Source organism: Chiloscyllium plagiosum, unplaced genomic scaffold, assembly GCF_037043375.1.
Source record: "Chiloscyllium plagiosum isolate Xiang-an unplaced genomic scaffold, Cpla_swu_hap1 HiC_scaffold_32, whole genome shotgun sequence".
In the NCBI taxonomy this organism is placed as follows: Eukaryota; Metazoa; Chordata; class Chondrichthyes; order Orectolobiformes; family Hemiscylliidae; genus Chiloscyllium; species Chiloscyllium plagiosum.
In genome coordinates this window covers 32,570,562-32,585,232 of record NW_028270170.1, presented here as the reverse complement: position 1 = coordinate 32,585,232, position 14,671 = coordinate 32,570,562, and the positions used below count along the sequence as shown (strand labels likewise).

At 39.6% G+C, this 14,671-nt stretch overlaps 1 protein-coding gene across 1 annotated transcript in view; it reads right to left on the bottom strand.

Moving 5' to 3' along the window:
• sumo1 (small ubiquitin like modifier 1) overlaps positions 1 to 14,671 on the bottom strand; it is a 39,159-nt gene that overhangs the window by 12,754 nt on the left and 11,734 nt on the right. The window contains exons 2-4 of the mRNA XM_043675224.2: positions 13,219 to 13,290; positions 13,040 to 13,117; positions 2,010 to 2,081 (exon numbers count right to left, since the gene is read on the bottom strand). Of these exons, the coding sequence (XP_043531159.1) occupies positions 2,010 to 2,081; positions 13,040 to 13,117; positions 13,219 to 13,290 (222 nt within the window). The remainder of the gene's footprint in view (positions 1 to 2,009; positions 2,082 to 13,039; positions 13,118 to 13,218; positions 13,291 to 14,671) is intronic.

Genomic DNA, 14,671 nt, shown 5'->3' with positions numbered 1-14,671 from the left:
TAGAATGGTAAAATAGGCTTGATGTGCTGAATGGTCTACCCCTACTCCTATGCTTCTATGTCTAAAGAGCGAAGAATTCATTGGATAGCTATTCCAGAGTACCCTGCAATAAGAAGGATATTATTAAATTGGAAAGGGTGCAGAAAACATTTACCTAGATGTTGCTGGGACTAGAAGACTTGAGTATAGGGAGAGGCTGGATAGGCTGAAAACTTTTCTCACCGGAGCATAGGAGGTTGAGGGGTGACTTTTAAGGGAGAGGGGAAAGAATTAAAAAAGGACCTGAGGGGCAACATTTTCCACACCAAGGGTGGTTCATGCGTAGAATGCGCTGCCAGAGGAAGTGGTAGATGCAGGTATAGTTACAACATTTAAAAGACAATTGGACAAGTACATGAATAGGAAAGGTTTAGATGAACATGGGCCAAAAGCAGGCAAATAGGATTAGTTTGGTTTGGGAAACCTGGTTGAAATGGACGAGGTTGAACCGAAGCACTGTGTTCTGTGCTGTATGACTCTGACTCTAACCCTAAAGTGGAGGGTTCCAAGACCACATTTCCTGTCAGCCTCAGGCTCATCTCCCAATTAAAAAGGTGGAGGAAAAACGCACATGTTGGCCCAATCAGAGAACCAGCAACTTCATTGCCTTAGCAGCACCAAAATCGGGAGAGATGGGCATCACTGGGGCAAGTTAAAGATTGAGGCACCTAAGAATGGGAAGTGAAAAGCTAAAAATTAGAGGCATCAAACAGGCATGTTCTCTGGATGATCCACTGGGTTAAGGGGCTGTGAGCTGCCCAGCAAAGTCAACCTTGACAGGGCCTTAAATTCTGTAAGCTGGTTGGTCATCTACTTTCACATCTGGAACCACCACTGGAAAACGTTTGAGAGACAGGATGGAGTTACGGAAAAATGATGACATGACTACTTGTCACTTTCTTGGCCCATCGTCCAATATGCCACTTTGGGGCTCGGAAATACTGCCCTTAAAATAATGCAAAGGCCTAAATGGTCTCATATCTTGTCAGATTTTTATTTGTACATATCCAGTTGCACAAAACAGAGGATCATAGAGCATATTTAAGCTCCAACAGAACTTTCAAATTCACGGTATTTCGGGAATTAGCTTAACCTATTACCTCAAATGAGTTTACTCACTCACTGGCTGAGAGACACAGCCATTAAAATCTTATGACTGCTGTAAGCTTGGAGTTAGCTGCCAGGAACTGGAGCAGTAGTAAAAAAGTGCTTCCCTGGTCAAAAAGGGGAAAAAAAGGATTTATTTCATCTGATTACTGTCTGGTGACTCTAATGGGAATGGATTTAAATGGATTTCAAGTAATGACTGAATGAGGCATTCAAAAGATGACTAGCATAATTAAACAGGTTGTTGACTTTCACAAGATACGACGACATCAGATATTTGGGAGTGCCTGACATCTACAAACCTATACCTCAACATGAATGGATTGGGAAAAATAAAATATTGCAACTTAAAGGTTTCCAGGAGGCGGTGTGTCTTGGTGTGTTACGATTTTGTTCTTGCAGCTGTAGCTCAGAGTCATAAATGAGTAGTTTAATTCTGCAAGAGTCAAGGATGAAAACAATTATCTGCAGTTTCACCTCATCTCCTGAAATTTGTTTCTAACTGTAAAAAAAAAACTTAGCAAATGTCACTGACTTGAGAAACTGATTGCTCAGAGAAGCTCTGCAAACAATTGTTGAGGGTTACATTTTCACATTGATCTGATGCAACATTATTTGTCTCCATTTGGGCTTAAAAAACATTTTGGCAGGGTTGAGAATGTTTCATTTTGCATCTCACTGTGTAACAGTTTAATTAGGTGCGTGATGCTGATTTGAGGTGCCAAATGCAGGAGATCATTCTAATCTCCAGCATCAACATCTCTCACCAAAATATAATAATCATCCAGTGTTGTTGCAATCTTCAGCAGCTCTCACAGCCTTCTCACTAGCTGCACTTCGTCAGAAATAAAATTTTCCCATACCTCTTTAGGTGTTTGGTGATCTGTGATCCGCTGACCTTCAAACAAAAATCGAAGTGAATTTGGTGGAACTCCCTGCATCAAAAGAGGGGCAAAAATATACAAAATTAAAGTCTGCTTCAAGTAGGAATTTCTGACTTAGAAGTTTTTTTTCTTGCACTATTTGTAATTTGCTAAAAAGGACTCTTTGAAAAGCAGTTTGCAGGTTTATGCTATGATTTACCCAAAGCCAAAACTCACCTCTCACCAAAAAGGAAAAAAAAAGAGAAAAATGGAGGTCAGACATTTTATCACCCCTTGTAAGTGGTTAGCTTAAAAGCTGGATTGGTGGAGGTGTTTTCATTTTAGGATTGAGAGCAGGGTCAAGATTCCCTCATGGTGTATTGCCTGTCTGGTGCTAAGGTAAAGGACATTTCGAGGCCCCTTGAAAATATACTGGAGAGGGAGGGGAAGATCCAATTGTGGTTCACATTGGCACAATGGAGGCAAGAGGGAGTCAGGAAAAAAGATTAGCTTGGCCTCAGTCATTGGAAAGATTTTACAGCCTATCAAAGGGATGAGATTGAGGAGTACATTGAAGTGCATAATTAAGCAAGGCCAAGTCAGCACAGCTTCATCAAGGAGAGGTCATTCCTAACAATTCTGCTAGAATTCTTTGAGGATGCAATAAGCAATGTTAGATAGAGAGCCAGTGGATGTTATCTATTTGGATTCCCAGAAGACCCTTGACAAGGTGCTGCACAGGAGGCTGCTTAATAAAAGAAGAGACAACAAAATGAAACTGCAGATGCTGGAATCCAAAGTAGACAGGCAGGAGGCTAGAAGAACATAGCAGGTCAGACAGCATCAGGAGGTGGAGAAGTCAACATTTCAGGTGTAACCCTTCATCAGGCCCTGAAGGAGGGTTACACCAGAAAAGTCGACTTCTCCACCTCCTGATGCTGCCTGGCCTGCTGTGTTCTTCCAGCCTCCTGCCTGTCTACTCTAAATAAAAGAACCACCCATGGTGTAGGGTTCTGGCATGGAAAGAAGACTAGCTGACTGGCCGAAGACACAGATGGTGTGTCTTCCTGAAGAAGGGTTTATGCCCAAAACATCGATTCTCCTGCTCGATTCTGCTGCGCTTTTCCAGCAACATATTTTTCAGTGGTGGATAAAAGGGCCTTTTTTGGGAATGACAGCTCGTGTCTAGGAGTTCCATAGAGGTCAGTGTTGGGACCACAGCTATTCATGCTATACATTTAACAATTTGGTCAAGGTAACTAAGGGCATTGTTACGTTTGCAGATGACAAAGACAGGTTTAGGGATAAGTAGTGCTGCGGAAGCAGGGAGACATCTGAAGGTCTTCGACAGGCTGGAAGAATGGGCAAAGAAGTGGCAGATGAAATACAAATGTGGGAAATTGTAAAGTTAAACATACTGGTAGGAAGAAGAGGTGTAGAATATTTGCTAAGTGAGGAAAGGCTTCAGAAATCTGAAGCACAAAAGGGACTTGGGAGTCTTAGTTCATGATTCTCATAAGGTTCAGTTGCAGGTTCAGTTGGCAGTTGGGAAGGCAAATGTTGACATTGATTTCAAAAGGGCTAGAATACTATGGAGGCTGTGTAAGGCACTGGTCAGACCATACTTGGAATATTGAGAGCAGTTTTGGACCCTGTATCTAAGGAAGGATGTGGTAGCTTTGGAAGAGATCCAGACGAGGTTCACAAGAATGTTCTTAAGGAAATCCATGTTGATAGATCATTGCTATAATAGTAATTTCTAGATTTTCTTCTGTTCTCTCCATTACTCAGAATTCCACTAAATTCCCTCCCACTGGTGTTAAGCTCACTTTTAATTCCTGGACATATTCTGCTCTCATTCTTAAATATAGGAATTCCTGGCTATCTGCAGTTATACTCTAAAGAGTATTGTGTCTAAGCAGAATTCAAATCCACACTTCTATGGGAGCTTAATTTCAATTAGTCACACTCCATAAAACTCGATCCACTGATTAGGGGTTCCCCAAATTTTGGACAATCAATTCATACATAAGTCAAAATTAATATAATCAGCACCCTGAACATTCATTCCATTCACCCTCGGACATCCTTTCAGATCACATTAAATGATAAGATTCCACCTTTCTTAGATAAATACCAGTCTCTACAATAGACTTGTGATTAAAACAAAAACACAAAATGGCAGATTATATTTGCACTTTTTTCTTTCCCCAAAGCTGTGAGCATCCTTTTATGTATGTTCAAGTTTCTTAGAACTTGCCACCCTCCCATTTCAATAGAGATCTCTCATCTTTTAAAACTCTAATATCAATCCTCAGTTTTTCTTCACTCACACATTTCATTGAGTGTACATTATCCCATAGGGACTTATATTCAATGTAGCACTCAATGTACCTTGCTACTGAAGTTCTTTCTCATATTTTCACCAAGGAAAATTCTAAATCTACTGCCTCACCAACAGCAAGCATCTCTGCCATAAAGATACAGTTTACTATTCTTCTGATCTTTTTAAACTTTCCAAATGAAAGGCAACATTTATCTCCTTTTCCCACGGGAGAAACTACAAACCCTCCATACCCATGCCACAAATAAAAGATCATCCACAAGCATCATAAAGATGTCTGAAAGTTGGCTCTTATATTGACTGGACTATGCCATGTGCAGTCTTAATTGAAGGCAATCCAATTCTGGTAAGACAGATCTTACTGAGAAATACCAAAATCTAGAAGCATTATTTAAGACATATATACATTTATTCAACTACCAAAGCGTTCCCACTGCCTTCACCGCCCTTTCTGGAGGATGAAGAACCACTTCTGTCTTAAGCTGATTTCCCTGTAGAAATGCACAGTTATTACCAATTGACAAAAGACAGGTGGAGGAATAACTAGTGCTGTGGAAGCAGGGAGATTTCTGAGGGACTTGGACAGTCTGGAAGAATAGGCAAAAAAGTGGCAGATGAAATTCAATTATGGGAAATTGTGAGATTAAACACATTGTTCAGAAGAAGAGGTGTAGACTGTTGGGTAAATGAGGAAGGGCTTCAGAAATCTCAAGCACAAAAGGAACTTGGGAGTCCTAGTTCAGGCATTTGTTGCTAACAAATCTAAAAACAAAAATCAAAATTGTATTTCCTGTTGTTGGTGAATCTCTCGATTTTGGTTCCCTCAGTTTTCTTCAAAATCTTGTGCCACTAGTCTTCCCTTAACCTTGTGATCCATCAGATGATACCTTTTCGGTGCACATCCAGCTGTGACAGAGCTGGGTGTCCTCTATCTGCCATGTCGGTGTACACCCCAAATTCTCTTCAGCTCTATAGTTCTTGTTGTCTTGCATCTTTTATTAACTTGTCTTCTAGTTTGTTCATGGACACTAAAACTTCCCCATCAAATGGGCTTCTGTTCCTCGTGGCATTCCTGGTTTGTATTTTTTTCTTGTCTTCATTAAACTACACCTTCTAGCTAGTCTTCGCTCTTTCTGGACTGCTCCTATTTGACCTCCCCCTCCTATTAATAGGATTGCATTCAATGTTAGGTGATCTCTTGCTAGAGACATGTTCGCTCCCATACCCACTGTTCGAGCTGATATCATGTTACTTGCTGGGATGATGCTGCCCCTTTAACAAGTCAGTTTGCCCTTAGGCAGAGGTGTCGATATGTCTGAACTGGTTATTTAATTATGGCTAACAGATACTGCCTAGGCAACAATCAGATGAAAAGGTACTTTTAAGTTTTTTTTTAAATTGTACAATGAAAGGGGAGTGGCCAGTTCTCCTACCTCAGGTTTTTTAAAATTTTGAAGCTGCTGATCAAAAAAAGCTCCTGGGGAAAAAAAAAATCCTGATTCCGCAGAGCTTTTCTGGCTGACTCTCTCTCTAACATCTTTCCTGTAAGAATCTGTATTTGATTTTTCTTTTTTTTTGTCTAGAGTTTGTTTATGGGATGCTGCAGGAAATCAGAAAAGTTCGATCATGTCTTCAAATCATTGTTATTCCAAATTCTGTTTTCCTTTGCATTTCATTCTATAGTCTGTAAATAAATTCTGTTTTGTTTAAAACTGAGTGGTTGGACCAACTGCATCACTCCTGGAATATCCACATTACACCTGCTTTAAAAAAAATAGAAAAAAAAAGTTAGGGTCTGGGCTACATTCTTGACATGTTTTCAGGAGGTCTAGCCAGGTCCATAATACTTTTCTTCCAGCTTTGTACTCCATGCTCCCAAACTATGGACAGCCTAACCTGTTCCTCTCATTCTTAACATTCCACCAGCTTTTATGTTTTCCACTTGTCTTCTCTGCTACACTTACAATAATCACATTTCACCATCAACTAACATCTTATGAATATTTGATTTTGATACCCACCTTTTGGCAGTTGTCATGTATAATTATTTTTTTCTGTCTTCACTAATAATCTTTCTCAGGCCGCTCCATTCCTTAAGCCCCTCTCTCACTTAAAATAAACCATATCTGCCAGATTGAAACTGGTTTCCATTAGCCTTATCTCACACCTTAAGGTTTTCTGAATTCTTTCTGACACGTTGGCTTTAATGAAAGCCTTTCTACCTGAATGCAGTGCAACTAATTGTAGCTCCTTCCCACAATGTGGCTGATCACTTAGTGTTTGAAAACTTTTGGATTCCAACCAAAGGCTAACTCATGTGGTCTATATCCTCCTAATATTTGCAACAAATTCTTATGTGCAGCCAATGCTAGTGCAGGCAAAAAAAGTAAAGTTTGGCTTATTTAACAAAATTTTATGAACTATTTGGTCTAGTAATAAGTGATTTCATTTGCATAGCCCATTGCTTAAATGGCTTTCTAAAACTGTATTCATATTTATTACATTCACATTTTGACATATCTGAATTTATCACTGGCAAATTATTATTGAGAAAATTTGCTGGTGGTCCAAGTCTGGTCCTTATGTACATTTCCATTAACTTAACCACAATTATTTTACCTTAATTGTGCAGTATTGTCGAATGACAAAATCTGGTTTGTAAATCTACAAAACGTGAAACGAAAATGGTTTCTGCTTTACTCTATAACTCAATCCATAGCCACTTCCACATCAAAATCTCTTGCCAACAGCAGAGTTACTATAACCAATGATGGTGATCGTTGATATTTCTTAAAAATCTCACATTTGTTACTTATCTCTTCTTTAAGCCAGTTGTACATCTCATCCCTTATTCCTGTATTATTTGTAAAAAAATTTCATCTTAGAGAAGAAGAACAAATTGCCTCAGTAATTTTAACAATTGACTTTTTCCTTCTAAATTTCTACTCTCCATGTCAATAACACTGCTTTAATTTCTTTTATATTCCATTAAAAGGAACACAATAGTGTCCCGACTGCTTATGGTCTACTTCATAACGGTATTTCAACAAGGCTGCTACGCCTGTGTTGAAAACATTTTATTCTTGCTATTTTACAAGGCATAACCACTCTTTTCAAAGATTGCAGTGTGATATCATCCCAAAATCTGACATTGGTGTAACTCTCAATTTCCTGAACTTTGTCCTGATCCTTTTTGCTCACAAATCAGGTAGCTTTTAGCCAGTCTATTCCACACACAGTAGGAGCAAATCTACTGTTCTATACAGCATTATTTTCAGACTTTGTAACCAAACATTCGCTTCTCGTTAACAAACATGGGTTGTGTCAGTCCCTCTGTTCTACCTTCCTTATAAGTATCAAAACAAAATGATTAACACATATTTATCACCTTCCATCACTCTCTAGGTGGGAAAAATCAAGGTAGTGGTGCAATTAAAAATCAGGAATGCTCCAGACATAGGACTGGAGATAAATCAGAGTTGTAGGACTGGAGAATGTAACAGAAGTGGGAAAGAATTAGGATACGGAGGCATTTAAAAACAAGCAAAGGATTTTCAGAATAAAAGCACTGCTTAAATCAGAAGTCAACCAGGACTTGGTGCAAGTCGCAATATGGGTGCAGAGGTTGGGATGAGTTTAGAATTCTGGAGAATGGAAGATGGTGCGCAGCCAGCATGGCATGAAATACTCATCATCTTGTGAGGCTTGACTGAGTGCTTCAGCAGCTTTTGAATTGAGTTGAGGCAAGGGTTGAGTCAGGCAATGCTAGAGAGGTGGAAGGTAGGCAGACTTAGCAATAATGTGGATGTACAATTGATGCTGATCTTGGCACCAAGGCTGAGCACCCATATCTTTTGGCATCAGATAGTCCCCAGAGCCAGAAATGGAGTCAGTTGCTGGGAAAAAGAAGTGATGGTGGAGACTGAAGACAATATATTGGCTTTCACAATATGTAGTTAAGAGAAATTTCTGTGTGTTGAAGTCCGACAACTCAGAAGCAGTTGAGGAATGGAGAAAGGTAATGATATTATAGAAGTGTGGCATCAATATTTACACTGATGCATAGTCTTGCTGTCTTTTAGGACACTGTTGTCATGTGGATAAGAGGGAGACCTTGTTTTTCTAATTTAAGAAGTATCAATCTCTTCCAAAGCTCTACTCAAACTGAAGTTTAAAAAATTTCCAAATAAGAAATGCAAATAGGCTGTGGGGCACAGACTGTAGCTATGACAACTCTGGTTTAGCTTACTAAACATGGCAAGTCTCGAAATAAGGAATTGTAACTGCATTGTTGAAAAACAAATCAACATGTTCACTACAATGTATATTTTTCAACAATAGGGGGAATGGGTCTGGGTGGGTTACTTTTTGGAGGGTCGGTGTGGACTTGTTGGGCCCAAGGGCCTGTTTCCACACTGTAGGGAATGAAATGAAATCTAAAAAACCTTTAAAAAAAATGAAATGAAATGATATTATCACTGAGGAAAATGGAGAGTTACCTAGCCAGCCAACATAATGGTGTCAAATCAACACAAACATACAATGAATCCAAATCATGTTTACATTACAAATAATTCAACAGTCAAGCACTGCAGACTCAAGAATAACTCCCAGTCAACTATTCTGATTGCATGATTAGCTGTTGACTTTTAAATATTTATTCTTAAAGTGGAAGAGAAACAGAATGAATACAGAACCAATGCAATAGCTTCATTTTTCAAAAATGATGTATTAATATGTGCTTTATTGTTTTCACAATTTATCAACTTACCTGAAAAATACAGTGTTCAGTGGATTGATCTGATATTCAATATCTAGAAAAGGAAATCAGTGATTCCTACTTCTTGAAAACTTATGGTAATCATGCGTATTACAACAAAGGAAAAACCTTTCACAGTAGGATTCCATGTGATGCTGTCGAAAACAAGATAATAGATAGTACAGCCAGCCTTAGCTCAAGCTTAGACCTGTGAGCCTTACTTCGGTTGTGGGTAAAATTTTGGAAAGGGTTATAAGAGATAGGATTTATCGTTTGGAGAGGAATAAGTTGATTAGGGATAGTCAACACGGTTTTGGCAAGGGTAGGTTGTGCTCACAAACCTTATTGAGTTCTTTGAGAAGATGACCAAACAAATGGATGAGGGTGAAGCACTTGATTTGCTGTTTGATAAGGTTCCCCACAGTAGGCTATTGCACAAAAAATAGAGGCAAGGGATTGAGGGTGATTTAGCTGTTTGGATCAGAAATTGGCTAGCTGAAAGAAAATGGTGTGGTTGATGGGAAATATTCATCCTGGAGTTCAGTTACTAGTGAGGTACTGCAAGGATCGGTTTTGGGTCCACTATTGTTTCTCATTTTATATAAAAATGACCTGGATGAAGGTCTAGAAGGGTGGGTTAGTAAATTTGCAGATGACACTAAGGTCAGTAGAGTTGTGAATAGTGACAAAGGATGTTGTAGGTTACAGAGAGACATAGATAAGCTGCAGAGCTGGGCTAAGTGGTGGCAAATGGAGTTTAATGTGGAAAAGTATGAAGTAATTCACTTTAGTATGAGTAACAGGAATGCAGAGTACTGGGCTCATGGTAAGATGCTTGGTAGTGTAGATGAACAAAGAGATCTGTGTCCAGGTACATAGATCCTTGAAAGTTGCCAACCAGGTTGATAGTTTTAAGAAGGTATATGGTGTGTTAGTTTTTACTGGTAGAGGGATTGAGTTTCAAAACCATGAGATCATGCTGTTGCTGTACAAAACTTTGGTGCGGCCACGTTTAGAGAATTGCTTACAGTTCTGGTCACTGCATTATAGGAAAGATGTGGAAGGTTCAGAGGAGATTTGACTAGGATATTGCCTAGTATGGAGGGAAAGTCTTACGAGCAAAGGCTGAGGGACATGAGGCTGTTTTCGTTAGAGAGAAGAAGGTTGAGAGGCGACTTAATTGAGACATAAGTTTATCAGAGGGTTAGATAGGTTGGACAGTGAGAGCTTTTTCCAAGGATGGCGATGGCTAGCACGAGGGGACATTGCTTTAAGTTGAGAGGTGATAGACATAGGACAGATGAGAGAGGTAGTTTCTTTACTCAGAGAGTAGTAGGGGCATGGAACACACTGCCTGCATCAGCAGTAGACTTGCCAACTTTAAGGGCATTTAAATGGTCATTGGATAGACCTATGGATGAGAATGGAATAGCGTAGGTTAGATGGGCTTCCGACTGGTTCCACAGATTGGTGAAACATCAAGGGCCTTAGGGCCTGTTCCAAGTGACTACAGAATTTAGACACTTGTACGTGTGTTCATGTTGATTTGATGCCATTATGCCATCTAGCTTGGTAGCTCTCAATGGTTTGCCGAAGGACTGTTTTCAGATTACACATTAAACCAAGATCATATCCACCCTTTCAGGTGGGCATCCAAAATGACCATGCAGTTTATGGAAAACAATATGCATATTCTCCCAGGGTGTAACGTACGCCCAAGTGGAAAAGAGCTTTGGAAGCAGGTGAGATGCTTAATCAGGTTAGAGTGTTTTGGGGTTGAGTGAGACTCTGAAGTCTAAAGCTTGAAGATCTCAATCAAGATCCTTAAGTAGACAATTAATGCCCACTTAATGGACTCCTCACGTCACATCTAGTATTCAGAAGTTGGTGGAGCATATGCCTCTTGGAAAGCCTGAAAGATAAGCCCTATAGAGTTTGTTAACAGACTGTTGGATTGGAAGAGACACATTTTCTTCACTCAAAGACAGTCAATGCATGGCAGTTATTTAAAACTGAGAAGGGGCACCACCATGAGCTACCCTTTGCCCTTCTAACCACCAACATTCTGGTGCCAAAGAAAGTCATGCAGCATGCCTCAATGACTACAACCTGGTGGCTCTGACCTGGATAATTATGAAGTACTTTGAAAGGTTAGTCATAGCTCACATCAATCCCAGCCTACCAAATTGCCTGGATTCTTCACAATTCACCTACAGCAATATCCTTGTAAATCTTTTCTGCACCCTCAAGTTTAACAACATCCTTCCTATAGAAGGGCGACCAGAACTGTACACAGAAAAATGGCCTCACCAATGCCATGTACAGCTGCAACATATCCCAACTCCTAAACTCATCATTCTGACCAATGAAGGCAAACGTGTCAAACGTCTTCTTCACCATCTTGTCTACCTGAAACTCCACTTTCAAGGAACTATGCACCTAGGTCTCTGTTTGGCAACACTCCCCAGGGCCCTACCAGTAGCTGTGCAAGTCCAAACCGGTTTTGCCTTCCCAAAATACCTCACATTTACCTAAATTAAACTCCATCTTCCACTTCTGGCCCATTGGCCCATCTGATCATGGTCCTGTTGTACTCTGAGATAATCTTCTTCACTGTCCCTTATACCACCTATTTTGATGTCATCTGCAAACTTACTAAACATGTCTCCTATATTCACATCCAAATCATTCATATAAACCCTGTACAGATCCTTTTAGCACACCACTGGTCACAGGTTTCCAGTCCGAAAAGCAACCCTCTCTCTTTTAAATATAAGATGCAACCAAAATGCCAACCCCTGCCCCTCCGTCAGACACTCAGGAGGGGGACAGTACTGGGTTAAGTACAGATATAAGCTCGCTCTATTTCCTTAAAACAGAAAAGAGAAAGTTGCCCTAATTCTTGACCTGAAATAAAGTTCCAGTGATTCTGGAAAAATAAAAGAAAAAACAAATAAACAAGCAAAAGGTTTTCCTCAACTTCCATCAACCACTATTGCGGTATGGACAATAAGGGGTTGAAATGTGAAATAAACATTTCTTGACTTAATTAAACACAAAGGAAACCAAAAATCAAACCCCTTCAGCTCCATCCTCATCAAACATTCCGAGGACTGGGTCAGCAATGGTCTAATAGTCAGAGGTAAATGGTCCTCTACCAATTGCAAATGAAAGCAAAGTTCCCTTTACACTGACCTCAAACACCTCTGGGACAAGGACAAACATTTGGTTAAAATAAAAGCCCATCTTGGTTCTTTCATGGGGTCCAAAGTCAATACAAAAAAGGTAAATTAAAACCGCCCTCTTCCTGCGGAAACAAAAAACCATTTCAAAATAACATTATCCAGGTTAATGCACTCCAGCCCCTGCAGTGCACAGTGGTCACAAAAGGCCTCCATCTTACCGATGAACACCATGTACTCCTGCTCCAGAAAGCAGTCATAACCGCAAAAGAGGGGCAGATAGTCAGAACAGTCAAGCCATTCTTTGGCTCAGTGCCTGGACCGGTTAATGGCCATCTTGACCAGATTCACAGGCGAAGCCACAAGACAAAACATAGACTTCCCCACTCCTCCCTGTGCCATGTGCCCGTCTGGAATGTGGGGCTGAAGTGCAAGCAAAATTTCAACAGCAGCACCTTTTAAAAGAAAACTAAAAAGAAAAAAGTGGCTACAAACGGATTCATGCAACATAAATGTGAAACAGTTTTCTCCAGGCCACAGAATGTGCACATAGTCTGGTACTGGTAAATTTCCTCAGTCGTAAGTTGCATGGGACAGACGCATGCAGCACTTTCCACCCCAGATCCCCAATGTAACAGGGGAATACCTCTTTGGAGACAGTGTTGAATAGTCTAACACTATTGTAAAGCTGTTTGAGATAGCTTATCTGCCTGCTGGAAAACAGGACTTCTCCCTTGGCTCTCACCTGTCGCTGACAGTAGGACTCCTTCAGCTTTCTTAGTTGCGTGGTCATTTTCACTTTGAAATGGATCTCACTGTTGTCCTGCAAAAAAAAAAGTGTTTATTTTGTAGTCCCTAGTTTCCATTTGTTGTGCAACCGCAGAACTAAATAAGACAAAGATATTCAATGACAATGACACTGACCTGGCCTATAACTTTTAATTTAATGTATTCACCATCCTTCTTTTCTCCTGTTTGGCTGGAAGGCTTTGCCTCCTATTCACAATACAAAAAAAGGAGAATTTTGGTCAGAACAATTTTATTTTCAAAATCACTTTGTACAGCATCCTGTTGCCTAGATCAGTGATCAGCTCAATTGTCCCTTTAGTGTTGGCAATGTATCACAATGCCATTTGCGTTTCAAATACACAAGAAACATGAAAGAAATCATACCTGAGTTTTTTAACAAAAAAAATTTTAGGAAACAATATAGCAAAAATGTTACATACGAGCAGGTAAAGTTGAATGGCTAGATGCAACTGGCACTCACTTAGCTAGTGCTTGCTGCAATCACAAAATGCTGTTTCGTAGCAGACATAAAACGTTACTTTATTCTTACTAAAGGAGCATGCAAACATGTCCTAGTGTAGCAGCCCAAGGTACCACTAATGCTAGCACATGTGATATTTTCCCATTGGAGTAGTATATTAACATTGTTTAGTTATATTAAACCAAATGTTATTTATTAATGCTATAAACTGAAAAAGCTAGCAATGAATAATTTAGAAATACTCAAATTTAAATTTGGATTTTTTCTAGCATGTATGCCTGGGTTTCTTTAGAAATATATCCACAGTGCAGCATTTACATTATTCTATATTCTAAAGTGACACCATGAAAGACAAGACAAATGGGGCTTGTCTATCTCAAAATGAAACGGGGCTTCAAGTGAAACATAGCAAGCAAGTGCCTACCATGCCTGAATCATTTACCTCGAAATCAAAGATTATTTCCTCAGCACATAATGCAAAAAGCCACCATTATTCGAAAATTTAAATATTATGTGTGACAAAAGACTACCAGTTTACTGTATTACAGTACATACTTGGTCAATTATAAAGATAGAAAACACCTCAGGCCAACTGACTTATAGCCAAGCAAACTACTGAACTAGCAAGAAAATGTAACAATTAAAACACAAACAGCATAGCAGCTATAAAATTATGGTTGTACCATGTTTCTACATTTATTTAGTTAACAGTAACACTTAATCTAATGTTCATACTTAAATCTTGTGTTCTGATTACCCATTCTTTGCAGATGTGGAATTGGTCACAGTTTAATACGATGGTGATGTCAGTCACAATTCCTTCAAGCATTACACACTCACTGTCTTTGTGAAAGCCACTTTCTTTATTATGGAGCTCTCTGCAGGGGAGAATGAGAGATAGGCACACAGAGCAAGCTGGTGACAAGCCAAGAGAAAGAAAGAAAGAATAGGGATAACAAGAGGGGACCCTAGAAAAAGTGAACATTCTTGCATGTTTCCAGATTGAGGTAACTGAAACATGATAAGGAGAAACAGAACTTAGTAGAGAAATAGCTATTATGGGGAAAACAGCAAAATCAAAAGACAATTAGGGAGATTAAGAAACAA